Source organism: Notechis scutatus, chromosome Z (assembly GCF_049901735.1).
Source record: "Notechis scutatus isolate UNSWTSFEM ecotype Mainland chromosome Z, rNotScu1.2, whole genome shotgun sequence".
Lineage (NCBI taxonomy): Eukaryota > Metazoa > Chordata > Lepidosauria > Squamata > Elapidae > Notechis > Notechis scutatus.
The window spans coordinates 92,142,248-92,168,853 of NC_142025.1; the positions used below are offsets into that span (position 1 = coordinate 92,142,248).

At 34.7% G+C, this 26,606-nt stretch overlaps 1 protein-coding gene and 1 pseudogene across 1 annotated transcript in view; one reads left to right on the forward strand and one right to left on the reverse strand.

The window, feature by feature from the left end:
* Window positions 1-914: 914 nt before the first annotated feature.
* Window positions 915-1,720, forward strand: LOC148128999 (uncharacterized; annotated as a pseudogene).
* A 9,254-nt stretch (window positions 1,721-10,974) lies between these two features.
* IKZF3 (IKAROS family zinc finger 3) overlaps window positions 10,975-26,606 on the reverse strand; it is a 49,183-nt gene continuing 33,551 nt past the window's right edge. Inside the window, exon 8 of the mRNA XM_087948176.1 lies at window positions 10,975-13,602. Coding sequence (XP_087804302.1) covers window positions 12,896-13,602 — 707 coding nt within the window. The 3' untranslated portion in view covers window positions 10,975-12,895. The remainder of the gene's footprint in view (window positions 13,603-26,606) is intronic.

Here is a 26,606-nt window from a genome sequence, read left to right on the forward strand (position 1 = left end):
TCTTCCTAGGCCCTGTTCTTGGGCTCAACATCTCATCAGAAAATCCAATAGCACAGGGATTAGGTAAAGCTAGGGGAAATAAATTACATTTAAGCTAATAATAAGGCATCAAACAATTCAGTAATCCCACTTCTGGGACCCATTGCACCAGTCCTTCTTTACCAGCTCTGCTTCTATTTTACTCTGTCAGATACCCAAGCAGCACCATTCATCTCATTAGAGATCTTCCTTGCATTCCAAGTTTTTTGATGACAACCAAGTGCTATATCAGAGCCTGCCCACCTTCCAACCTGCTAAAGCCAGCTGGTCTATGAATAAAGATGTGAGTCATGGGGAAAAGCTGTGGTCCTAAAAACATTTGGGATGGGAGAGGATGAACCTGGACCAGCTACGTCTGGTGCTGGGCTAATAACCAGGAGCCTTTGAGTTCTGATCCTTCCATAACCATGAAAGCCATCTCTGTAATGGCTTTAGGCCAGTCCTTCTTTCTCAGACTAACCCACTCTTGGGATTGTTGTTGGAAAAATAGGAGGCAGGAATATTAGATCTGTATGCTGCCTTAAGTTTACAAAAAAGCAAGGACGAGGTAAAAGTCAAATAAATAAACCTGGAAGGGTAAGGGGGTAAGAAAGACATGTGAGGTTGCCAACAGTAACTCCAGCTATATGCAAATGAAGTATTCTTGAAGAATCCCTCACCGATAACATAATGTATTATATGAAACAGGACATTACGTTATTATGTTTTATTTCATTTGGGCTTAGAGTACTGTGCAAAGACAGAAAACATTGGATGTAAATAAAATCGGAATTTATTTTACATGTCCAATGAATCCAGCTAATCACAATTTATTCAACCAACTCAACCATTTATTCAACCATTCAATATTATATTTCTCTGTGAGACATGGTTGAATGCATGTCAGAGAATATCACGTTTATTGGTCAGATCACGAAATCTGTAGAGGAGGTGGAGTTGCTATCTTCTATAAAAAATCCCTACATCTAAGAAAGATTCAAATTACACAAGAGCTTGCTCTTCCAGAGACCATCATTTGTGAACTGTCCTTAAATACCACTATCCGCTTTTTACTATGCTACAGAGCCCCCGATTATGATATAGTTCATACACACAAACTAACTTCACTGCTTACATGGGCTGCTTCTTGTCCATACCCTCTTATTTTCCTTGGTGACCTCAATCTACCTCTTATAGATTGGACCCTAAATGAATGTACATCCGAACCCATACATGCAACCCTGTACAATGCCACTACTACACTGGGACTGGATCAATTAGTAACTAACAACACTAGACTCAACAACTGCCTCAATCTCATCTTCTGCAACAGTTCAAACTCAATTTATGGCCTACAAATACAAGAAAACTTTTCAAACAGTGACCACAGTATGATTGACTTTTGTTTCAATTTACGCCCTCACAAAGAAGATCATTATGATGGATCTCCAAAATACAATTTCAAAAAAGCCAACTATGATCTCATAGATGCCGACCTATAATCTCTTGATTGGCACATTCTGTTCTCTAACTGTAATACTACAGACGACCATTATAATGCATTCTTACCTGAACTTGAAAGAGTCATTAAAATATATGTACCATTAGTAACCCCTAAAAAAAATACAAATTATCCATAACAATAAGAAAACTCCAATAAAAAAAAAATCACTATGGCGTAAAAACAAAACTAGCTATGTAGCAAACTTTAACAACCGATACAACACCTTATGCCAACAGATAAAGGCAGAATGCACAAATTATTACTGCAAACAGGAGGAAAACCTCCTACATACAAAATCTACCTGTGCCTTCTACAATTTTGTAAACACCAAACTTAAAGACTCAAGAACCATCCCACCTCTAAAGGGACCAAATGGGAAAGACTGCAGCGACGAAGCTGTTAAGGCCAACCTCTTCAATGCATTCTTCAGCTCAGTCTTTGTTAACAGCAATAGCTCATGCCCCACATTTCCTAGTCGTACCACAACTAACTGCAATGATCTACTACATATTGACTTTACAGAAGGTAACGTAGAAAAGGCATTACATAATCTAAAACCATCCCTATCTTTTGGCCCCAATGGATTATGTGCATACTTCTTTAAAAATCTTTCATCTGCCATAGCAGAACCCCTAAGCATTATATATTATGTATCATTCAGAACCAGCTCACTGAACCTATGGTCCTTAGCTATGGTCATCCCTATCTTCAAAAAAGGTGACCCCAGCCTGGTTGAAAACTACAGACCAATCTCACTGTGTTGTGTCACGTGCAAAGTCATGGAATCAATCATTAACCAATCCATTACCTTCCACTTAGAGTCAAACAACCTACTCTCCAAAAACAATTTGGTTTCAGGAAAAAATAGTCCTGCAACCTACAACTCCTATACTGCAAAAACATAGGATTACTCTACTCGACCAGGGTAAAGCAATAGATGCAATTTACATAGACTTCTGCAAAGCCTTTGATTCAATGGTACATGACAAACTACTGTTAAACTAAAAACTCTTACAGAATTTCCGGATCCCTTCATAAGTGGATTACTGCATTCCTGTCAAACAGGCAATAAATAGTAAAAATAGGGAGCGCTATATCAAACCCTGCTCCAGTTAACAGCGGTGTTCCCCAAGGCAGTGTTCTAGGACCCACACTCTTTATACTCGATATGAATGACCTTTGTGATCACCTTATAGGCAACTGCATCCTCTTCGCAGATGATGTAAAACTATTCAACACCACCGACAATGCTACTGCTCTTCAAAGTGACCTTGATTATGTGTCTGAATGGTCAAACAATTAGCAACTCCAAATCTTGACCAACAAATGCTCTGTCCCTAACATTGGTAAAAAAAATCAGTACACCAAATACAAACTAGGCAGATATGACCTCGTTGATGACGCTCACTCTGTCAAGGACCTAGGAGTACTCATATCTAATGACCTAAGCGCCAGAGCTCACTGTAACAGCATTGCCAAAAAGGCATTAAGAGTTGTTAATCTAATCTTACGAAGCTTCTCCTCTGGAAATATTGAATTGCTAACTAGGGCGTACAAAACCTTTGCTAGACCAATACTCGAATACAGCTCATCTGTCTGGAATCTGCACTGTACATCAGATGTTAATACAATTGAGTGAGTCCAGAAGTATTTCATGAGAAGAGTACTACACTCTGTTCACAACAGAACACCCTATATCACCAGACTTGAAATTTTGGGCTTGGACAATGTTGGACTATTCCACCTACGGTTGGACTTAAGCATGGTATACAAAATTATCTGCTACAATGTCCTACCAGTCAATGACTACTTCAGCTTCAACTGCAAAAATACAAGAGCACACAACAGATACAAACTCAATGTTAACCGTTCCAAACTTGATTGCACAAAGTACAACTTCAGCAACAGAGTGGTCAATGCCTGGAATGCACTACTTGACTCTGTAGTTACATCCTGAAACCCCCACTCCTTTAACCTCAAACTATCCACTATTGACCTCACTCCATTCCTAAGAGGTCTGTAAGGGGCGTGCATAAGTGCACCATCATGCCTACCGTCCCTGTCCTATTGTCCTCATTTAATTGTACCTAGTTTCTGTATTCTTACTCATGTTTATACTTATACCTATTATTTTGTAAGCGATTGACAAATCAAATAAATACATAAAAAACTTTGAGTAAACAAACCATGGGTGTGATTTATCCCGTTTTGACTGCAAGGCTCTAAGAAGTCATTTGAAAGAAACAGATTAGCAATGACACCTAAGAGCATCTATCACCATCCTGCCCGCTTTGCTCGTCAGGGCCAGGCCTCCCTTGTGGGCAGGATACGGGATGGGTTTGGCAGCTGTGAGAGTGTGGCTGAGGGGAAAGGAAGGTGGCCTCTCAACCTGTTTCAAGTAGATTGGTGAAGGAATGTAGGAGGAGAGGGGAGTGGAACTTCCTGAGTGCAGAGCTAGTACCCTACTTAGCCCTTTCTGGGTAGACTACAGCCCATCTGGCTTATCCTCTAGGGAAACTGCAGGGGAATGGTGTGGTAGGGAGAGCAAACTTGCTCTCTGCACCTGATTCTGTGGTCCCGAGTCAAAAGCATTCATGCATATTTGGCCAATGTTGGCATCAGTTAGAGCAAAGAACCTGATCTTTGCTTATCTGTCTATAGGATTCAACCCAAGAAAGTATTGGTTTCAACTGGAAATTTCAGTATGTTATTAAATCTTTTCCACTGAAATTGGAAGTGGTTAAAATCAGCAGGGATTGTCCCCTGCACACCCCTTTTTTCTGTTTTAACTTTTTTCACACATCTTTTTTCCTGTGCTCCCTATATTTTTGAACAAAGGAAAGTTTTATTCAAATCTGCAGAAACCACAGAGTCAGGGGTGGCTGCATCTTTTGGGGTCTTTGATGGGAACACATGTGAACTGTGGATCCGGCAGGTGCTCTTCCTGTTACTGCGGCAGCGGAGGAGGCGGCAGCTGGCTGCAAAGCTGGCAGCTCCCTGGCTTCTGGTTCTCTATTTTTTTTATTTTTTGGTTCATTTTTTCAAGTGAAATTCAGCAAGCAATCTGTAACAAGGGGGAAAAAAACCCTCTCTTGTGCAAATCTAATGAAGGAAACAAATGGATTCTGTGGAAAAATTCACCTTCAGAAATTGTGAAAAGTCTACATAGAATAATTAGAGAATATTATTAATTACTGTTACTGTGGTAAACATTCAGTTCATGTGGAATAAGCAGTAGACATCATTTTTGACAGAAAGAGAAGGGGAAAAAATAAAGAGAGAGAGAGAGATGCTTAATTCTCTTTTGCATCAAAGAAGTAATCTGCGATGGGTTGAAATGGCCTCAGCATTTCTGTTCAATATTCTTCAATACCTTAATGAATTTAAATCTTGAATCCTAAACAGCACAAAGTATAGTCAGATCAGGGGCTCTTAAAAAGCAGGACAGAAAGAGTGTGGATGCCTTTGAACTTTGGTGTTGGAAAATACCATGGATAGCCAAGAAAAATACAAATGAATCACTGAATAAATCCAGAGTTCTCACTCAAGGCATATTTTGGATACATTATGCAAGATATAAACTCCCTTGAGAATATAACACTACATTATTAGAAATAGTGGAAAGAAAGAAGAACTAGGTGGATGGTCTCAATAACAGCAGTGATTGGAAGATTTGAAGGGCCAGGCTGGTGACAGATCATCCTGGAGAAGATCTACCCATATGGCCTCTAAGAGTGGACATTGTGATAATGGGATGGCATAGTATCAATCATTTTTTCCAACCAAGCAGAGAATACTAGATTAGGAAAATTTGCCTTCATGTTTAATTGGGATGGTAAAATACCTTTTTCTAGTATTTAAGGTACCATACTAGAAACCAAAAAAACTGAGTTTAAGTCTCATGTTAGGCATGAAAGCCAGATGGGTGACTTTGGCCAGTTACTCCCTTTCAGCTCAACACAGCTGACAGAATTGTTTTTGTGAGGAAAATCTGACAACCCCAAAGTCACACTTTATGATTGAAGCAGAGCATAGTAGAGAACTGAAAAGGCCAACCATTTCCAATATGATCCTCACAGCATTCTTTTATTTGTAAAAACATTCTGTAGATAGCTGGGCCTATTTTGCGGATACAAATGTTCTTTTTATTTTTTTTAGTTGAAATTGTCCTTTTCTAAAACAATACATATTTTAGTTCTCAATAAAAATGTTCATCATGGAAGCAGTAGAAACAAACTCCTTTTTAAATTCCTGTTGTGATGATGCTATAATTAAAATGAGTTTGACCATCCAAGCTGCATATGCTTTCAGTATATCTATTTTTGTATCAAAATTATCATATAATCTTTAAAATGTATTCTAACATACTAAAATATAGATGCAGTTTTAATGTCTATGTGGGGAGATACTATGATGGCAGGGAGATGATATTTTCACTATTAAATTTAAAATTACCTATTTGCCATCATCATTGCAGACACCAGCTTTCCCAGCCTGGAATATCTTAGATGTATATGAAAGCACAGTTCCCATCCACTCCATCCACTCTATCCATGGGGGTTATATTAGTATGATGATGATTGGTCACACAGTCTGCCAAATATTTAGCCTGTATTTGGCATTTTTATTCACTAATCAAGTCCTTCCCAAAAACTTGCAATAGGCAAGGATAGACAGATGCTGTTTGATGGTGTGAAAGATCTTATTGCTGGTCAGAAGCTGTGCCAATTATTATTATGATTAGTCAATCAGCCAGATGTTTACACTGGATTGACATTTGTCTTTATCCATTGAGTCCTTCCCAAAGATCTGAGATAGGTAGATGTTATGTTATGGTTATTATTATTAACTTTCAAAACATTATAAAACATAAATTGACCAACTGAAGATATTATTATGGGAACAAGAAGAAGAAAGAAGTCGCTATGGCGTGTCTGCACCATAACTGTGTGGCAATATGGAAAGAGTCTTGGAGACTTCTCAATACATCAAACATGGAATTTTCTCTAGACCTTTGAAGCTAAGAATACAGGAGATCTTTCTCTCTCACACACACACAATAAATGTCTGCAGAAACATAGGCCTTCCAGTTAAAACGTTATTTCATTTGTTGTTCAAGTAAGACTTATCGAGGCTTCAACTGCTATAGGAAGACCAAAAAAAATTGTGACACCAAATCATTGAATCATTTCTCTTCCTCACTCACACCTCCCAATAATAGGAAAATGTTTTCTAAGGGTTGTGAAAACCTCTTGAAAGAATTTTAGAAGATAAAAATCAATCTTAAAGTTCTCACCTTTGCAGTGGTTGTTTGCTAATTCGAGATGGGAAAGTATATGTGGGTGTTTGGAAGCCTTGTTTGGGTCAAGGCTTATGAGAAGGGAGGGGGAAAAAAGAATGTAAGTTCTCATGGATAACGTGGTAACATGGGAGAAACAAAGTGCCACAAACACTTGCTAATTGAGCTCTCCTCATAAGTGTCAAACAGTATCTTTCAGCCTTTCAAGAAGTCAGTTGTCACTGTTATCTGCTGCCAAGTATCTGGTGAAAAAAAAACAATCCTTGCCCAACAATTAAAAAAAACACATTTTGGGGTTTCTTTCCCCCCCTTCTTTCTTTATTAGTTTATAATATAATACAAAAATAGTAGGAAAATAAGGAAGGGGAAAGGGAAGGGGGAAATAAGGGGCAAAGGGAAAAAAGAAAGAAGTGTTGACTTCCGACTTTCTTTGGTGCAATAGCATAAGATAATAACATCAAACCTCAACTTTTTACCTTTTCATAATAATATGAACTAGTCATTTCTATAACAACAATGTGTGTGTGCGTGGGGGGTCGTGCATTGTTTCAGTCCAATAATATTTCAACTAAGATGAATGTTCTTCCCTAAATTTTATCCACCAGGCATGTAAAGATTGTAGCATCTTGAATTCCTAACCACTCATGGATATCCCGCAGAATAAAAGGGGTGATAGTGAAACATACATCACTATATCTAATCTGTATTTGTCCATCTTGATATAAGAATACATTTCATTTCATATTTTTGTAGTTTAAAGTTCCTTATTACACATGTTTTATACATGGTACTCATATCTTTCTCTTTCTCTGTGCTCAGAGCATTCCTTTTTTCTGACTGCTGTTTTTCCTAGATTTGAAGTGTTATTTTTGCATCCTTCCCTCTTTAAAAAAAAAAAAGATATAAGAACACACTGATCAATCAACTTTTCTAATATTATAAATATCACTATTCTAAACATAGTCTGACAAACAGAGAGAGCCTCATCTAAAAACTACACACATATCACACCATCTTGATGGTCTTCTAAAGAAGTCTGCTGCTTTTAGTTGTCCCATGAATAAGCCTTGCTGTAGGATTTCAAGCTTTTTTCTTCTGAGTTGCTGGTTGCTTCCCGCAGCAGGAGCATCATCCTTCTGAGATATAGCAGCTACCCCAGAAGAGACAACTGCTCCACTGCACTGCAATTAAGCTGGAACCATTCTTGGATTCTTGACATTTCTAATCAAAGCTCTACTGTCTTAATTAGTTCAATGCTCTGAAGAGTGGCACATTTTCATAAGTTGGCTGAAATTTCTCTTTAGTAAAATGTTTCACTGTTTTGATGAGACTTCAGTATACTGCCAACACAGACAATGATTTGAATGGAATTTAGTGAATTATATGGAAGACATTAGACTCAAGCTAGGTTTAAAATATTTCATTTCAATGGGGTTTTGAAAGTGTCCATGATAATTCTCAGCAGCATGCTTATTTCAGCCTCTGAAATTTCCAAAACCCACAAATGACGATGTGGAATATTTTCTCACAAAGTAGGACACTTGGGGAAGTGGCCTAGATCAGACCAACCTCTAGACTGCAACCACCTACCAGGCCTTGAGTTATTGGAACTGGGCCTTGGAGGTAGCAGGCGGGTGACATAAGCATACATGCCCACTGCTTCTTCAAATGGAACTGGACCAGAGGTGGTATTCAGCAGGTTCTGACCAGTTCTGAAGAACCAGTAGCAGAAATTTTGAGTACTTCAGAGAACCGGCAAATACCACCACTGACTGGAGATTTTACAGAATCCTTCCCCTGCCACGGCCACCAAGCCACACACACAGAACCGGTAGTGAAAATATTTAGATCCCATCACTGAGCTGGACAGACGTATGCACTTGCCTGCCGTTCATGCAGAACCATCCCTTCTACCTCTCCCCCCCCACCCCGTCCATTAGTCCACAAAACTGGAAAGGTTGTCGAACTCTGGCCTAGGTTACTATTAAAAGGTTTAAAGCATTAATATGCCACTGTCATAAGACTAGAATTTGAGGTTTTTTTTAAAATGAGTTGACAATAGATTCAAGACAGACTTAACCCAGTCCTTTAACTTTATATTTTCCACACCATAAATTATGCAATAGTAATCGGTTTAAAGGAGTTCCAGCTTTGATCAGTTTGTCTCCATCAAATACCTTCCTAATGTGCTAACTAGAATCCTCTCAAGTGAGGTTAGTGGCATTCATGGAAGCTTAGTGAATCAGAACTGAGTTGCAAGAGGAAACTCCATCCATAAAAGAAGCACATTCACTTAATTGTTCTTGTCCCTCACAGAGATAGATTATTTCTACCCTTTCCTCTATGCTAATGTTTCCTTGGCAATTTTAGGATATGTGAACTTCAACTTCCAGAATTCCACAGCCAGCAAGATTAAAGTCCATACTGTATATCTTGAAGCTGCCAGTATTGAGAAACACTGCTCTATGGAAATCAGAAAGGGGTTTTGTTTGTTTAAATAATAAAAAGCAGTTGAAGTTGGGGAAAAGCCTGGGAACAGAATCTGAGAAAAAAAACAGATTCCCATCATCCTGCTCAGTGACTCTAAATAGCCCCTGAAATTAACTAGAAGTCCAAGAAAGAAAGCAGAGTACTTTTGCTTCAGAAAAACATCTTACTTTTAGGGAAATAGTTAAACCTCTACCTAGGAAATAGCACTAAAAAATTTTTAATTTCAATTTATGGAATGGAATCTAAATCTAACTTTTTTTTAATTCTCTGTAAAATTTAAGACAATATATTGAACTTTATTTTTAAATTTTTATTTTAGATTTGTTACCCCACCTTTATTATTTTTTATAAATAACTCAAGGCACCAAACATACCTAATATTCCTTTCTCTTCTAACTTTCCCCACAACAATCCTTTGAAGTGAATTGGGCACAAGTCATCCAGCCAATTTTATGCCTAAGGCAGGATTAGAACTTACAGTTTCTTGGTTTTTAGCCTGCTGCCTTAACCAACTAGACCAAATGTTAACTTTGTATTCAATTTTCAGGATTGTTTATATAGCCATAATTTTTCTGTAAAATTGTTTTAATATGACTCCAGTATTTGAGTAATGAAAATTTCCATTTCTAGAAAACCAGTGCCATCTTGTGACTTGCCTGATATTCTATTATCTTTTTTTCCTTTTTTAATTCCTCAGGAAGTGGCTGACCTGAGTTGGTCACTTTGGACCAGAATGTTTGTATTTCAATATTTAAAGTTAATAAGAGATTGATAGATTTTATCTGTTTTCTTTTTTAAAATAAAGTTTAATTTTGTTCATTCCTTATGGGATTGGTCTATCACTTCCAATAGAGGGCATTATTATTTTAAATTGTTTTTATCTCTTAATTACCATAAATGACCTAGTTCTTCTGCTGGTTATCAAATGAACAACAGATAAAATATCTCTCCAGAAGATAGATGGTGGCAACAGAAATGAAGAAAGCAGAAATTGAGCCAGAGTTGAAAACCTGAGGACTTCTAGTGGAGGAAATCTGAGCCTTCGGCTTCCCATTTTGCTAATTCAAGCAATCCACTAATGCTACTTGAAACACATCTTGGACTAAATTGGCCCAACAGAGTTCCTATATTGAGAAATGGTGTGCTTAAGTATAATGTGTCCTATAACAAGGATTATACAGGAAAGACTTGTGAAATGGTTTTCTGAATTTGCTGCTACTTTGTTCCCATATAGTGATTTTTTTCAAATGCAAGATATCCTTTAGATACATTAAAAATATTGCAATGATTGATTACTAGCATGATAAAACTGAAAGTAGTGAATCAGCAATTATCAAGAAAGGATAGCATTTTTTTTCATGGAAAATGAATGTGGTAGTGGAGATCCCCCAGACAGAGAATTTGGCCTCCTTTTTCCTTTGAAATTAAAATCTCTTATGTCTTTATTGTCTACATTGCTATTAGTTCCTAAAAGGATTTTGTGGGTGGAGTAAGGTGCAGGGAGACTTGACTGTAATAGAATGTGCATTTTGATCCCACTGTTGGTAGGTTTCTTAGTTCTCAACTTAGATGCCTTGATTCAAGTATTAACAAACTGTTTCTACTGGATTACAAAGGTGGTTTATAATTTCTAATCTAAACCAAAAGTAATAATAAAATAAAATCATCCGAGCCATGTTTATTGAAAGTCATATTGTATTAAAATTATACATACCGGTACTAATTTACATTGAAAAAAAGACTTTAAAATAAGCAATTAACAACATAACTAAGCACAGTACAGATTTATGTTTAAAGTCAAAACATTCCACCAAATTTTTCTAGAGAAGAGTTCTGAGCAGCCATTAGTTGAAGCAGCAGTGTTTATACACAATATTACCATATATTAGAAAGACCTATCTATTATGTGATAATATTAAATCTATTTGGATAATAATGGTAGATATTTTTGTTTACTAGGTGAGAGAAAAGCTTGTTCTTCCGGAAGTATTAAAATGAATGGAGACTAAGCAAATTTGAGTAAAAAGTTACTAGCACTTTAATGCAAATCTTCCCCCACTGGCTTGAGTAATTTCTCTAGCCTTATAGAAACTTCATATTTTTTTCTTGAGAATTATTTGAAGGGAAAAAAAATCTACATTTTCAAAGCTGATGCTGAGCAAAATTTCTTAGCATGTATTGGATTTCCCCCCCTTCACTGCTAAGAAATTTTGCTGTTCATTATATTTCAATATCCCTATTTTGCTCAGAAGAAACTTTGACATTTCATTGAAAAATGTGACTTTCATTGAAATGCAGTGGCATATCTTTGTCCCATTTCCCCCCGCAATCTTTCCTGTTTATCAAATCTGGAGTTTATCTTGAAGGACAGAAAACAACAAAATTGTCTTCTGGTTGGTGTAATTTTATAGCTAACAGGCTACTACTGTCCCATGTGATGCATCTTTAGGATTGGAACACTACTATTATGGAGGATAACTTCATTCCTAGAAAAATAACAAATCCCAGCTACCCATCTTGTGTTCAGTACTCAATATTCAACAAAAGCTGAAGGCATTCCCAGCAAATTTGACAAATATCCGTATGACACATGACTTCAAATATCTATTGGCTACTAGTAAATATTACAGTGCATGTATTAAGGACTGGCATGTATAAGAAATAATTAAATTCTTCCCCTACAAATCTTTATTCAATGTTCATATAATCATGTACTTTCATTTCATAAGCTTACTTTTAATACTTAAGATGGCAATGAGTTACATGTTCAGCACTTTGGCTTCAAAATGATTTAGATTCTAATTCAGTCACAGGTTTCCATATTTAAAAAATTCCCTTCTTGTTGGCATTCCTTAGGTTTTAACCACACGAATTCCAGATGTTTGCTATATTGTAATTTCTTCCTGTAAGAAAATGCCTTTAGTTTTGTCATTATATCTTTCTATATATCATCATTATGTGGAGTGATTTGTGAGGTTTTTTCTTTTCTTTATTGCAATTCTGAGACAAGAAGGTGATGCCATTTGGACATTTAGTAGAATTCTGAATAAGGCAGTTCGACAGCTTAATAGAAATCTAATATGGAAGAAAACTTTGTTTTCCTTAAAAAACATGTGGCAAAATAAGGCAGTAACATTTGCTGGAGTTAGGCAGCACTATAATACAGTAAACTCTTTGCCGAAATACATGCAAAATATGTTTAACTAGACAAAAGATGACTGGGTCAAATGTTAATACATTGCTAATAAAATGCTGAAAAGCAGAGAATCACTAAAAAATGAACCAGTTTTTTTAAAAAAAGTTTAGAATTTAAGGAGATCTTTGTTTTTAAAGAGATCTTATTATGCTGTCTGTATTAGAAATTATAATCTGTTTAACCTTCTTAGTTCCTGATCAAAGAATTCTGAACACTTTCGTTCTTTAAGTGAATTTCATAAAAATACCATCTCATAAAAAATCCATGATCAGATTTATTTATTTATTTATTTTGAGAAAACTCAATATTTAAGACTACTTCAAAAACTGGCTGATTTTGCAATACAGATGCACATGGAGTCTCGGAAAATAATAGAGTAATTTTGCACTTATATCAGACCCATTCTGTGCTCACCCCTAATTATGTGGGAGGAGAACTCATATTTGTCATGGCTCCTGTGCCCACACATATTACATTCAAAAGGGTCACGAAAACCATGACATCCCATATGGATAGTGAACATAACATAATCCAAGAAAAGAACACGGCAATGATCACATCGAAAGAATCCAATGGGTTCACCTTCTTTGTTGAAGACTTTCAAGGCATCATAAGGATAAACGTTTGGTTGTCTAAACGTGTCGTATGCTCTAGGGAGTTCCTTGAAAGTCAGGAGTCCATTCCTGGTCTGCAAAGGAGGAGGAACCATTTGATTTTGAAGATAGGCATGATTCTGGTTCTCTTCTTGATTGTTATCTGAATCTGTAGAATGTTGACCACTATTGTTTGGAGAAAGGCTTCGCTCAGTAGGTATCTTGTCTCTCGGATGGGTGTCACTCTTTTCCATTTTCAGCGGGTTATTATTGGGCATTTCAGTGTGAGTGAATGTAAGAGGGTACAGGCTGCTGATAACAGGCACCATCTCTGAAGTTGGAGCAGCTGAGGTCTGCATGAGTGAGCGAGCTGGTTCTGCACCAAGATAGCCAATGGCATTGCTGAAGGCTTGCTCTGCCATGCCTGGCAGCATAGCCCCTCTTTCCTTTTCATATAAAAAGCCATGGCTGTAATTCACTTCAAAGTTGGGATGTTTTTCACCTGCAGAAGAAAATAATACTTGAGGAGGTAGAAAACAAATTTCTAATATTTGTGATGGATGAAGAAAGTCACACCTTTGATGGGCAGCACATACTTTTCATAAACAAACAAACATTATCTGCATACTTTCTAGCCTGATTCAAATCCTAGAAAATTATCTTTAAAGTAATACAAAAAAAGGGGAGGGGAAAAAAACCAGCAGGCAAACACTGCACAATATAGAATTTGAAAAATAAAAGCATGGAATCAGGATGAGAAGTTTTCATCAAAACTGCTGACACAGCCAACTTTTTCACCTGCAGCAGACAATACTTTCATATTAAAACTTTCTAAGCTACATAATAGAAACTAGAACAAAATCTTGAGATATTTATCACTGGCAGAACTATGAGTCAAGGACCTCCAATGTTCGGTGGATAGGAGTGAAACCATACACTCACGTTTCTTTAATAATGTGCTCGAGAGTGCTGACAGCTTATTGCCAATCTCAAGACCCATCTGATAGTTCAAAGGAATGTTTAAAAATCCCCACAACATGACATTTCACTATGACTCATAATACCTGTTCTAGATAACATGAATCAAATAATATTCTAATGCTAGGTTTTCAAGGGCATCCTGAATATATGTCAATATGTTTGCCACCCCTCCAAGTTGCTGGGATGTGAGCAAAAGTATGCTAATATATTAACTTGCTTGAAACAGGGTGATCATTTCTGTGGTAAAACTGAGAATTGGTTGCACTTGCTGAATTTTGGCCTACATGTCCCTGAATGTACCATTCTTATCTTTACCATTAATGGGAAGTACCCCATATGGCACACAGATACTAAGGCTGGTCCTATAGTGTATCCTGCCCTTATCAAAAAAAGGCATTATGCAAAATTCTTGAATGACCAAATTCATGTTGGGCAGCGGAGGTCAATTTTTAGCAGCCCATCTGTGATGAACATGGTATAGGTTGTCCTCAACTTATGACCACAATTGAGTTCAAAATTTATGTTGCTAAGTGAAAAATTTGTTAAGTGAGTTTTGCCCCATTTTATGACTTTTCTCACTACATTTGTTAAGTGAATCATTATAGTTGTTAAATTAGCAACATGATTGTTAAGTAAAACCATTGACTTTGATTGTCAGAAGGTTGCCAAAGGTGATCGCATGACCCTGGAACACTGCAACCATCATAAATGTGAGTCAGTTGTCAAGCATCCAAATGTAAATAATGTCACCATGGTGAAAAAGTCAAAAGTGGGGGAAATGGTCATAAGTCAGTTTTTTCAGTGCTGTTGTAACTTTGAACAGACACTAAATTAACTGTTGTAAGTTGAGGATCAACTGTATATGGAAAATTCCAATTTAGAATGTAGAAAAAGTAAATGCCAAGAAACACAAATGAAATCAAAAAGGAAAAATAAATTGTTATGTTTTTTAAATAAGAGAAACGATATAATATTTTATATATAATATAAAACTGGTCTGAGAAGAATTGGTAAATATTTGCAGGGAAATAAAAATATGCCTTTAATTATGAATAAAAGGGGTGCAGAAATATCTGAACCAGAGTCATTTTGGTTGCTATGAACGTGTATGAAAACAGGAATTTATAGATTGGTGATAATTATACCTTATGCCCCACTGAATGATGATAACCGAAAAACTGCAGAGGAGTTGTAGGGACAATTGTGCAACCTTTAAGAATGAATGTGATTCAGAGAAAATATCGCTCTCTGAGGTGACACGATTGAATGGGTGAAAAGAAGATGATGAAAGAACACAGAAAAAGTTTTGGGCTACTCTTGAAGACCGAAGAATGAATGAGAACAATTAAAATGTGCTTAGAAGAAGTTATGTTTGTTGCTAATACATAATTAAACATAAATTTATTCATACATACTTATGTCAAAAATATTATATTAGCTTTAAATCATAACTGATTTAACTCTTTATAATGAGAAATTGAGAAAATCAGTGAAGGATACAAGAATAATGACCGGCTCCAAATGAGGTGCAGGCCATTTTTTTATTAGTTTCATAAATGGTTCTTTTAACAAAGAAAAAAAAGACATAGGAATGGAAGAAGCAAAAGATCCTAGAGCTGAAGAAAAAACCTGTGGGAAAAGAAAATGCAAATTATGTAAGAAAAAAAAAGAAGATAGATTAAACTCCCAATGGAATGAACGTAAGTTAACAAGGCGGGGAAATGTGAATACTGCCTAGAACTGAATGAAAGGAATTACGTTAGAGAGGATCACAGAAATATGTACACTTATTCTAACAATCACTATGGAAAAAATGTTGGGTGGGACGATGAAGTGAAAAAAGTAGTGGATCAGGGGAAAATGCATGTAACAGTTACAGAATGTTGCAGAAATGAGGATGAAAGCAAGCAAGCGCTGTAGATAAGAGGAAAAGGCAGCTAGGAAAAGGTATCAGTCAAAAAGAATAAGGAATTATTAAAATTGAAATGAAAAGGGAAACTGACATTGATGAAGATAAAATCTTCTAAGTGATCAGAGCTAACCAAGGAATCTTCAGCAGAATGAAAGGAATGGGATTAAATATAAAACCAGAGAAATTATTTGAACTGAAGCTAAAATGAGAAAAGTATGCTCGGCTATGTTAAGATATTTTTATATAAACAACAGCTATATTTTAAGTAGAAGTGAAATGAATGTTTTAAATATTTGTGCATATGAATGAAAAGCAATTCATAAAAACTGGGGGAATATTGAAAAAATGGTAAAAACTGCAAGTGTAGATGTAACAGCAAACACGTTAAAATTATGGATGTACCTTGCTTGTGGAAAAGCTATTTCCTTATTTATTACATAGGTGAAACCTGCATATCTAATTAGAAGAATGATGGTCCTGTCTTTACTGAGAGCTATGTAGAGTTCAGCTCCGTTGAGCTTAATAATGATAATGATCCTGCAGAATAATGTTGATTTTGAAACAATTCATTTTTCCAACTATTTTTGTAGTTTGAACAGAATCAATAATACTTGGAATCATATAAATGGAATCATTTAAGTTTCCTGCTAAGATAAGAATACACTGAATAAAGTAAAATCTAAAAAAAAATCTGATTTTGATAACCATATTGTGACTTTGGGCATGCACACTCAGCCCAATTCATCTCACAGGGCTGCTGAGGAGAAAATAGGAGGTGGAGGAAGTATTGTGTATGCTCACCTTCCTGAGTTACTTATACAAATTAAAATAAAGGTGAGATAAATATATAAAGAGGTGGCAAATAAAACATATTTGCCACCTCTTTATACAATCTCTTAATACAACCAATCAAGAGAAGATGAATTGGTAAGATATTTTCCACCTTTTTGGGAGAAGAGGCTTATACTGATCAATATTTAATTTCACTCCCTGACATGGAGCTCACAGCTCAATCTCACTGTGGGAAGCAGGTTGTAGCACAGTGAGTGATGAAACCACTGGGGCAGAAAATGGGGCAGATCAAAAAGGATATAAAATTGAATCATTCAGTATCTCTACAATAACCGGAGATTCTTAGTCACTAGACAAAATCTCAGATTGTCTCTTCTCTCATAGAAGCAGGGGAAATATTGTCTATGATATACTTTTCTTTATGCTTTTCACTGTCAGAACTCAGTACTAGCAAAACCAACATCACAGTTGGTAATATTGCAGTGGGATTCTGCATTGGCAAAGAAGATGGTTTGTCCCAGGTGAAGCTATCTGTGTCAATGTTTTCTTAGTTTATTCGGGAAACTAAGTTTTGTCTGATGATTAAACTGTGCCAGTGAGGATTTTAGCCATGGGTTTAAAAAGGAATAAATAGGTATACCACTGCACTCAAATAAGACTCAGCAGAAATAAGTAGCTGGACCCTACTTATTTGCCCCAGGAACAGGTGTCATCCTAAAGTTTGAAATATTTTTCAATGCTCTCCAGAGATGTAACATAAAAGGCATAAGCATAGTAAAAAGAAAAAAAATCACTATCCTGATTTTTAAGATAGTCTGTTCTGTTTGAACTTCTGTTTGAAGTTCTAAAATATATCATTTTTGGCTGCTAATAGAGATGTATCATGTAATCCGCAGATTATTCTAGAGTAGACCAGAACCATTTTACTAAATTGATAATTTACTCTCTGGACTATTTTGTATACATCTTTATATCTAATTCTCTCTTTCTTAAACAAATACCTAGATAGAAAATCAACATTTTCTTTTAACAATTTTTTTCTCTTGTACTTAAAAATGACTAAGTACATGATTAATGTATTCAATCATTTTTAATGTATGATTAATAATGTGATTTAAAGGAAAAACAGTAGGGTTTTGATTTTAAAAACATCCCACATTTGTTATTTTCACAAATAAACTAAGACAGCAAACGTATTTGACACATCTTCTTCCTTCTATTTTCCTCACTGCAACAACCCTGTGAGATGAGTTAGGCAGAGAGAGAATCACTGGCCCAAAGTCATTCGGCGGGCTTTCATGGTAAAGGCAGGACTTGAACTTATAGTCTCTTGCTTTCTAGCCTGTTATCTTTTTTAAAAAAAATATATAAACAGGCTGGATTGATGACATCTGCAAGTATTGCAGGCCTGATTGACAAAAGAAAGCTCAGGACTGGTTGGAAACATAAGGAAGAGGCCTTCATCCTACAGTGGATAGATAATGGTTACGTGATGATGATGATGATGATGATGATGTTTTATCAACAGGAATAAAATGCAAAACAAAGAAAACAGAAAAACATACACCCAACAGTAACAACAACAAAAAATTGTGTACAAAAAAGAGGGGGGGAAAAATAACCCACACATAATATAGGACTAACATTGAACATACAAAAAAGTCTACCCTAGCTGTACGGTGCAAGAAAATAATTTTTAAAACCCTGATAAATTCACCTCCTCTTACATAACGTGTGCGTGCGCTCTCCTCCCTCCCTCCCTCTCTCCCTCTCTTTCCCTTAATCTTCTCTTTGCAAATTATAAGTACAGTTTCTTTTTTTAAAAAAAAATTCATATGCTACTGTTTCTAGATCCATCATCATGTGTGTTGCCTTCTGAACACATTTTCGTTTCTCTGAATTCCATTTAATGTCTGGTGCCCAGTTCTGGAACAGAACTGCAAGGTAATAACTGTGTATTATTTCCCATCACACAGGTGTAATGCTTTTTTCAATGCAATCCAAAATAGCATTAGTCCAATTAGCTGGTAATGTATTAAGAACCCTAGATCATTCTGATAGGCATGGTGATGAAATATGATTTCCCCAGTCATGGATCTATATATTTGATGTTTCCTCTGATGCATCATCTGTTAGATGCAGTTAAATGTTCAAGATTGTCAGTGTTATTTTATTTGTGGTTTTTTTTCCCCTTCTAAAATGTTTAGCCAATCACTACTTAATGTCATCTATCAATTTAAAAAGTTTCCATTCCATCCAATAGGCCATGTATAATAATGTTTCATAGCAAGTATCCAAGGTCAGAGCTCACTCAGTATGCTCCTTCCAATGAATAATCATTTATTAGTATTCTTTGTGTGAGCTTTTCATCTAAATCTTCTGCACTGCAGAACTGCAGAACCTCTAGCTCATGTTTATCTATCTTGTTCATAAGAATGTAATGAGAGGTTTTGCTTTTGCTAAAGACAATGCTCAATGCCTGTATCACCTAACAATATCAGTTTTCCCTTTAACATTGCATTTTCTACCAAGTTAAGGGATTAATCTGTCATGAAAAATGGTCAGACTGACATTTTTCCTTAACAAACCAATTCTGACTCCAACTATTAACAGCATTTTTTTAACATTCCCGGAGACATATATCTTTATAATCTTTTCTAACTTACCCAATGCAGATATTAGTTTGTATGTTTTGAATTACCTGACAGTCTGACTGTTTTCCAAGAGAATCAGCTTGTACATTTAGCAAATTATTGCAGAAAATTGGTTGACAGACCTACATATGACCAGCTCAAAGAAAAGCCCTCCCTCCCCCCCAAAATGATTTAAGTCCCAAATAATAAAAGTTGCAAAATAGTAGTGCCAAAATGAATATAGTACTCCTACTAAACAGCAATATATCTAGGCACTCAAGAGGTCAGAGAAAGAGTGGAGTGAAATGAAAATGAAACTGCAGCTTTAACTTCTGAAGATGGAATCAGCAGAATAGTTACGTTCTTAGAAAAAAATCATGATGATGTGACAATGCTTACAAAGATTAGAATGAAGCAGGAAATTGTTTTTCCTGTGACATTCTAGGGAAGTAAAGGTTGGACATTAACTAAACAGAATAGAAGAAGTATTGATACTTTTGAACTATGGTGTTGGGCAAGATTTCTGAGAATACCATGGATAGCCAAGAAAACAAAATAAAACAAAAAGCAATGCACTGAAGAAATCAACTCTTGTTCTAATGCAAGGCACAACTTACGAATCTCAAACAAGTATATTTTGGAAACATTATACAAAGGCCTAGATCTCTGGAGAAGTCAATTGTGCTTGGAAAAGTGGAAAGAAAGAGAAAGAAATGAAAGAGAAGATGAGTACAAGTAGCAAGATGGATTGACTCAATTACAGGACAATTGATGCACTGACAGAAGACTTGAAAAATCAGAATAGAGACAGTCTTGAAGAAAGCCAAGAAGTTGATACCAACTTGGTAGCACATAATCAATCCTATGTGGAACTTTTCAAAGTTTTCTTTGATTTGATGGACAATTTAGGGTGAGTTGATATATGGAGACAGAAGAACAGTAATTCAAAAATTCTGTTTCAAGAATGGACCTAATTTGGATTTCAAAGAACTTGGTTACAGAGGTTTATGATGTAGAATTATTAGCAAACATCTTTTAGGATTATAATCTTGTGAATTTGGTTTATAAAAGAAAATCCAATTCTTTTAGATGGAGACTGAATGAAATGTTGCTGCAGAATGAAACACTAGCAAAGGATTGTGAAAAGAAATTAAAATAAGTTTTTCAAAAATAATGTAGGTAAAGGCACTCATTTAAATATGGTTTGACATTCAGGTAAAACTGTTTTTAGAGATTCTTTTATACAACGCAATAGTATACTTAAAAAGAAGAGCCAAGAGAAAAACACAAGCTATTTTGGATGAAAGAAAGAATGGGGAAAAGACAAATGAAAGAAATTTCTAAAGATAAGAATTTCTCAACAAATTAAGCTGTTACAGTAACAGCAAGAAAAATGGAAATTAAAATTAACTACGTAAAGCAAAATAGGACTGAATTTGCAAGTAAAGCAGGAAGATGGCTAGCATATAAAATACAAAAAAAAAAGAAAAAGAAAATGAGTCACTTGGTTGAGTTAGAAACTAAATGAATGAGCGAATGAATGAAATGGTAAGAGGGAGATACAACTATAATGGACAATGTGGCCATACAAAAAACACCCCATCAATAATATTCCAATTTATACAAAAAAAGTGATATCTTACTAAAGAAAAGAGATGAATATCTAAAGAAATAAAATTTATCAGGGATTACAGAGGAGCAGAAACAAATTATGAATGAATCTATAACAATAAGAGAAAGTGCTTAAGATACCAATTAAACAAACAAACAAACAAACCAGAAAAGGTGCCTAGACCAAATGGATTGCCAGGTTCTTATGTTTTGAGGATGAACTTTCATAACCTTTACAAAACATTGTGAATTTTATCTTACTGGGAGGGAGAATCTTCGAAACTGGGAAAGAAACCAGTATAACACTAATAGCTAAATAGGGACAAAAATCTGATTTGAACAAGAAACTATATGCCAGTATCATAACTGAATAATTACTACAAGATGTTCATAATCATTATAGGCAATAAACCTAAAATAATTTGTAAAGATTTATTTATGAAGACCAGTGTAGATTTTTTTAAAATCTAAAAGACAATTAAATGTTATAAATGTGCTGGATATTTAGAGCAACATAATGCAAAAGAAAAAGCTGCATTGATTTTCATAGATGTAGAGAAGGTTTTTGACAATTTGAATTGGGCTTCTTTGTTCAAGGTTTTAAAAGATATGTATTCTGGGGAGAACTTTATAATATTATTTATACATCACAGAAAGCACAAATAATTGTTAATGGAGAGCTAACAAAACCATGTGAAATACAAAAAAGAACAAGAGAAGGATGCCCACTGTCTCTTCTCTTATTTATTTAGGTTCTTGAAATACTAAATAGACAAGATGAGAGAATTCTGGAAATGAAGATTTTAAAAGAAACTTAAAAGTTAAGGGCTTTTGTAGTAATTTGATACTGGTTCTGAAAGATCCTTTAAAGAGAACTGAAATATTAACGGATAGATTAAAATTATTTGATGCACTAGCAGGTTTTAAGGCAAAATATCTGGGTGTCATTATATCAAATATGATTGTATGTTATTTCAAAATAATTATGTTAAGACATGAAATGAAATTAAAAAGATATGTTAAGATTTGGGAAATTAAAATTGTTTCTGGAAAAAAAACTATGATAAAAATGAATGTTTTGCTTAGAATGATGTTTTCATGTCAGACAATACCTACTTTGATAACTAAGGCACCATTTAAACAGTGTCAGAAGGATATGTCTACATTTGGGTGGGAAGGGGGGGGAAAACCAGAGTTAAATATAAAGTATTATAAGATGCAAAAGAAAGAGGATTGGGCAGACCTGATTTGGGATTGTATTTCTTAGTTTGCTTTTGGTCTGGATGAAGAGTGGGTGTTGTTAAAAAACAGAAGTACACAATTTAAGATTTGAGCATCAAGGATATTTGTGACATGATAAAGTCAAGATTAATGGGGATTTTTAAAACTATTATATTAGATACACAATTTTGAGAATATGGAATATGGACATTCCGGTTGCGCCTGAAAACACCTTTGTGACTTTCAGCACAAGAGGCATTTTATAAGCAGGAAATAATAGGCAAACCCAAATGGCTAACTTATCACAAGATACTAGAAACTAGACAAGAGAAATATAATATAAAATCAAGAAAAGAGCTGGTGGCAAAGGAATATAGATTTCAATAGTTTCCTTCTTTGCAATTTTTAGAAAAATTTAAAGTAAATAAAAATGTTCTTGATTTTGAACATTGTAAGTTTGAAATAGAATTGTGTATATGTAATTGCTAAAATGTATAAATTTTTTATTAAAACTTGAAACAGAAGAACAAGTGAAAAAATGCCTGATAAAGTAGCCTTAATTTTTGGGTTATAACTTATAATATGCAACTGTAGCAATGGAAAATATATGGCTGAAACAATTGAAATTAACATTATGTTACAATCTTAAAGAAGATTTTTATAAAATGATGTACCATTAGTATATATCACCAGATAAATTGTCTAGAATGTTTAAAGGTATTCCAAATCTATATTGGAAATGTGAACAAAAAGAAAAGATTTTTTACATTTTTGGTGGACCTGTAAAAAAGCTAGAAAATTCTGGCTTTAGATATATATACTAATTCATATGATTTTTAAACATTAATATACAGTTGAGACAATGGATTTTTCTTTCAGGATTGATGGATAAACCCTTGGGGAAAATGTCATAGAACTTTGGTTTGATACATTAGAATTGCAGCGATATTATTGTATGCACATAAATGAAAACATTTGATACCAGCCACAAGGGAAGAATGGATGGAGAAGATGATGGAAGTGGCTGGGATGAACAAATTCATTTATTTGATCAGAGGAAAGACAATAGTTATGTTTATTGCTAACTGGAAACCTCTTATAGACTTTCTTGCATGAAAGAGAAAAAAACAAATTTGTGATTTATAGTTTTGATGATTAGACAGAATAAATTACAGAAAGAAGAGAGCTACGTTGCAATCATAGAGTAAGTGGTAAATTCATATTGTTATACTTATAACTGCTGTGAAGTAAATCAGAAGCTACTTCTTTGTATGATTTATTTTCAGACTTTTCTGTTTTATTCTTCCTTTCTTAGCTTTGTCCTTGATTTCTTTCTTCTTTTCTTTTTCTCACTTTATATTAATTTATATTAGCCTTTATCTTATTTTATGAAAATCTCTAGCATAATTATACCAAGAAGGAAGTTGGCTCCATAATCTTTACAGATATCTAATCTTGTTTTCATCCTGACTGTGAATCAAAAGTTTGATGTTTGTAAGTACCAGCATATGCTGATAGGCACAGGGGAAAAATAGAGAACAGGTTTAAAATGATCTTCCTTTCATAGTTATTCACCAGATTAGATTCCATTAAACAGATTTTTGATACTTCTGCTCAATAAAGAAGATAACTAACAATGTTTAGGTCAGTATATGTTCTTCTTTATCTTCTGGATCTGAACAGCATGACAATTGTGTTATTAAATATGAAAGAAAATGATACAATAAAAGAAAAATAATGCAATCAGATATAAATTAAAATTTATTCAATAAAAAGCCAGGAATCATGTTGCTTTAGCATTCAGGTGACAACAGGCCAGCTAGAGAGGTACACAGTACAGGTAGTTCCTGACTTACAATCATAATTGAGCCCATAATTTATGTTGTTAAGTGAGACATTTGTTAAGTGAGTTGTGCTCCATTTTACAATCTTTCTTGCCTCAGTTGTTAAGTGAATCACTGCAGTTGATAAGTTAGTGACATGGTTGCTAAGTAAATTTGGCTTCCCCATTGACTTTGCTTGTCAGAAGACAGCAAATTTAGCATCACATGACTGCAATGTTTCAGTTGCTAAGCATCTGAATTTTGATCATATGATCATGGGGATGCTGCAAAGGTCTTAAGTGTGAAAAATGTTCATAAGTCACCTTTTTCAGTATCATTGAAACTTTAAATAGTCACTAAATGAACTCTTGTAAGCTGAAGATTATCTATAGTACTTTATAGGCTATATACTTGTAGTCTGCCACAGTAGAATACACATTATCATTGGTTTAAAATACAGCATTCCTGCACCCATTCCATGCACCTATTGTTCTTCAAGGAGATTAGGGTGGGATGCATTGGTGCTCTGTATTTTATTCTCACAACATGAAGTTCATAGCAGATCGAGGATTTTACCTTCCCTTGGCTTAGTATTCTACCTCCAAATGCTTTGATTTATTGACTACTGCTGGAGGAAGAGTTATTAAGTATAGAGCATTACTACCATTATTGTTGAATCAAACTTTGAATTTTCTTAGTTCTCCAAGCACAAGCAAAAATAATCTGCTCTTTCTGCAACCCTAACATTTTGGATTCATCTCCAATATTGACAATGAAGCTTACACAGCAGAAAATCTGTGTCACTGCAAATACACTCTGATCAACGAATTCTTACACAGAACCAGTTTTTGAGTTTAATATATGGCACTACCAAACAATTTTGCATGGCTTTTGATGTAAATGACTGAGGGAGGTCTTTGCAGTTAAAGTGAACAAGTGTTCCCCCTCCACTTTTGCAAAGTCAGAGGAAAAATATTAGTTCAACTTTATTTTTGTTCAATGACAAGGGCAGAAACAGTAAAAAGGAATGAAAGCTGTAAGATCTTTAGATAAATACATAGTATTGTAGATCTGTTTATACAATTGTGGTGGGTTTAATTTGGGGGCAGGGAAGCATGGAAGAAAAAGATGTCATATTGGTTTAGACATGTTTGTATCTTAAGAAAACAATGTTTCTTTCTATTCTGAATGGAAATAGAATGATACACAAAGTCAGAGATTAAAGATAGAAAAATCGATCTAGTTCTAAGGGCTATTGCTTAAAGATTTACATTAAGGCATTAATTTCAAACACTAGAAGATTTATGCTTGCGATTCAGTGAGTTTTTATTAATCTTCAAAATTTAAATGAAATTGCTACCAAAAACTACCCCAAAAATGGCCAAACCCTTTAATATTGTACTGAATTCCATGCTGAGATAATTTAATAGGCCTCCTATAAGTTGGGTAACAACCACCCAATTTTTCCAGTTGAGAAATATATTTGATTTGCATAATTAAAAATATTTTTCTCTCATAGTCTGGTTAGTATTAATTGTATGTTCAATTTACTTCATATTTATAATATAAAATTCTTAGAAAATACTATAAATCCTAGAAATTAAAAAAAATCTGTTTCTTCAGTTAGTTTTTTCTTTTTTAATAAATTCTTTCAGTTACAATTCAACAAATCATACTTTTTAAAAAATTCTCTCAATATAATTATCAGATGCCTAAAATAAACTGCATTAAAATAAATGTAATTTTTTAAAAGCCAGTATTAATATTGACAGTGATATTATTTTATTATAAACAATCATTCTAATTAATAAATTATTTTTAAAAAATAGTATATGAGAAGATAGGAATTAAAAGGAATATTACATGATTGTGCATGTAGGCACCTGAACTTTCCATTCTATTGTACAAACAACCGATCTGATCTAACAATCATAATATTTATTTTAAAAAATTCACTACTGATTCAATATTCAATTGATCTAATTAGTAAATAGAAGAAAATGATTCTTAATCAACACAACAGAATGTCTCTGCATTTACTTCTAACACTGCTTCATCTTGCTCTCTGACAATGATAAGGAATGAGATGTTTTACTCTTGTAGCAGTTTATTCCATATTTCAAAAGACTTATTGCTGAGCTGTTGAATAAATATTTATCAATGAAAGGTAGTCAGCTAAAACCACTTTTGCTAAAAGTATTTATTATAAGGCCTATTTCATGGAGGAAGAAAGACTGCCTCTCTACCTCCCCCTCCCCAATATAAGAGAAAGGAGAGAGAATTATTGGCTTTGTAGTATCTACATATACTTTGGTAACAGGGTCTGCTGTTTATACAGCTTTTTGTATTGTGGCTGCCTTGATTGGTTGACATACTTTGAAATCAGTGACAATTCTCAGTCTAATATTCTCCTGGAGGCTTTGTGGTTTGAAAGAGTCATCTATCACACAGAAACCTCTACACTGTATATTTCAGGGGCTGGTCTATATAAGCCATGGATAAGCATAAATCCATTCATGTAATGGTAAAGAGG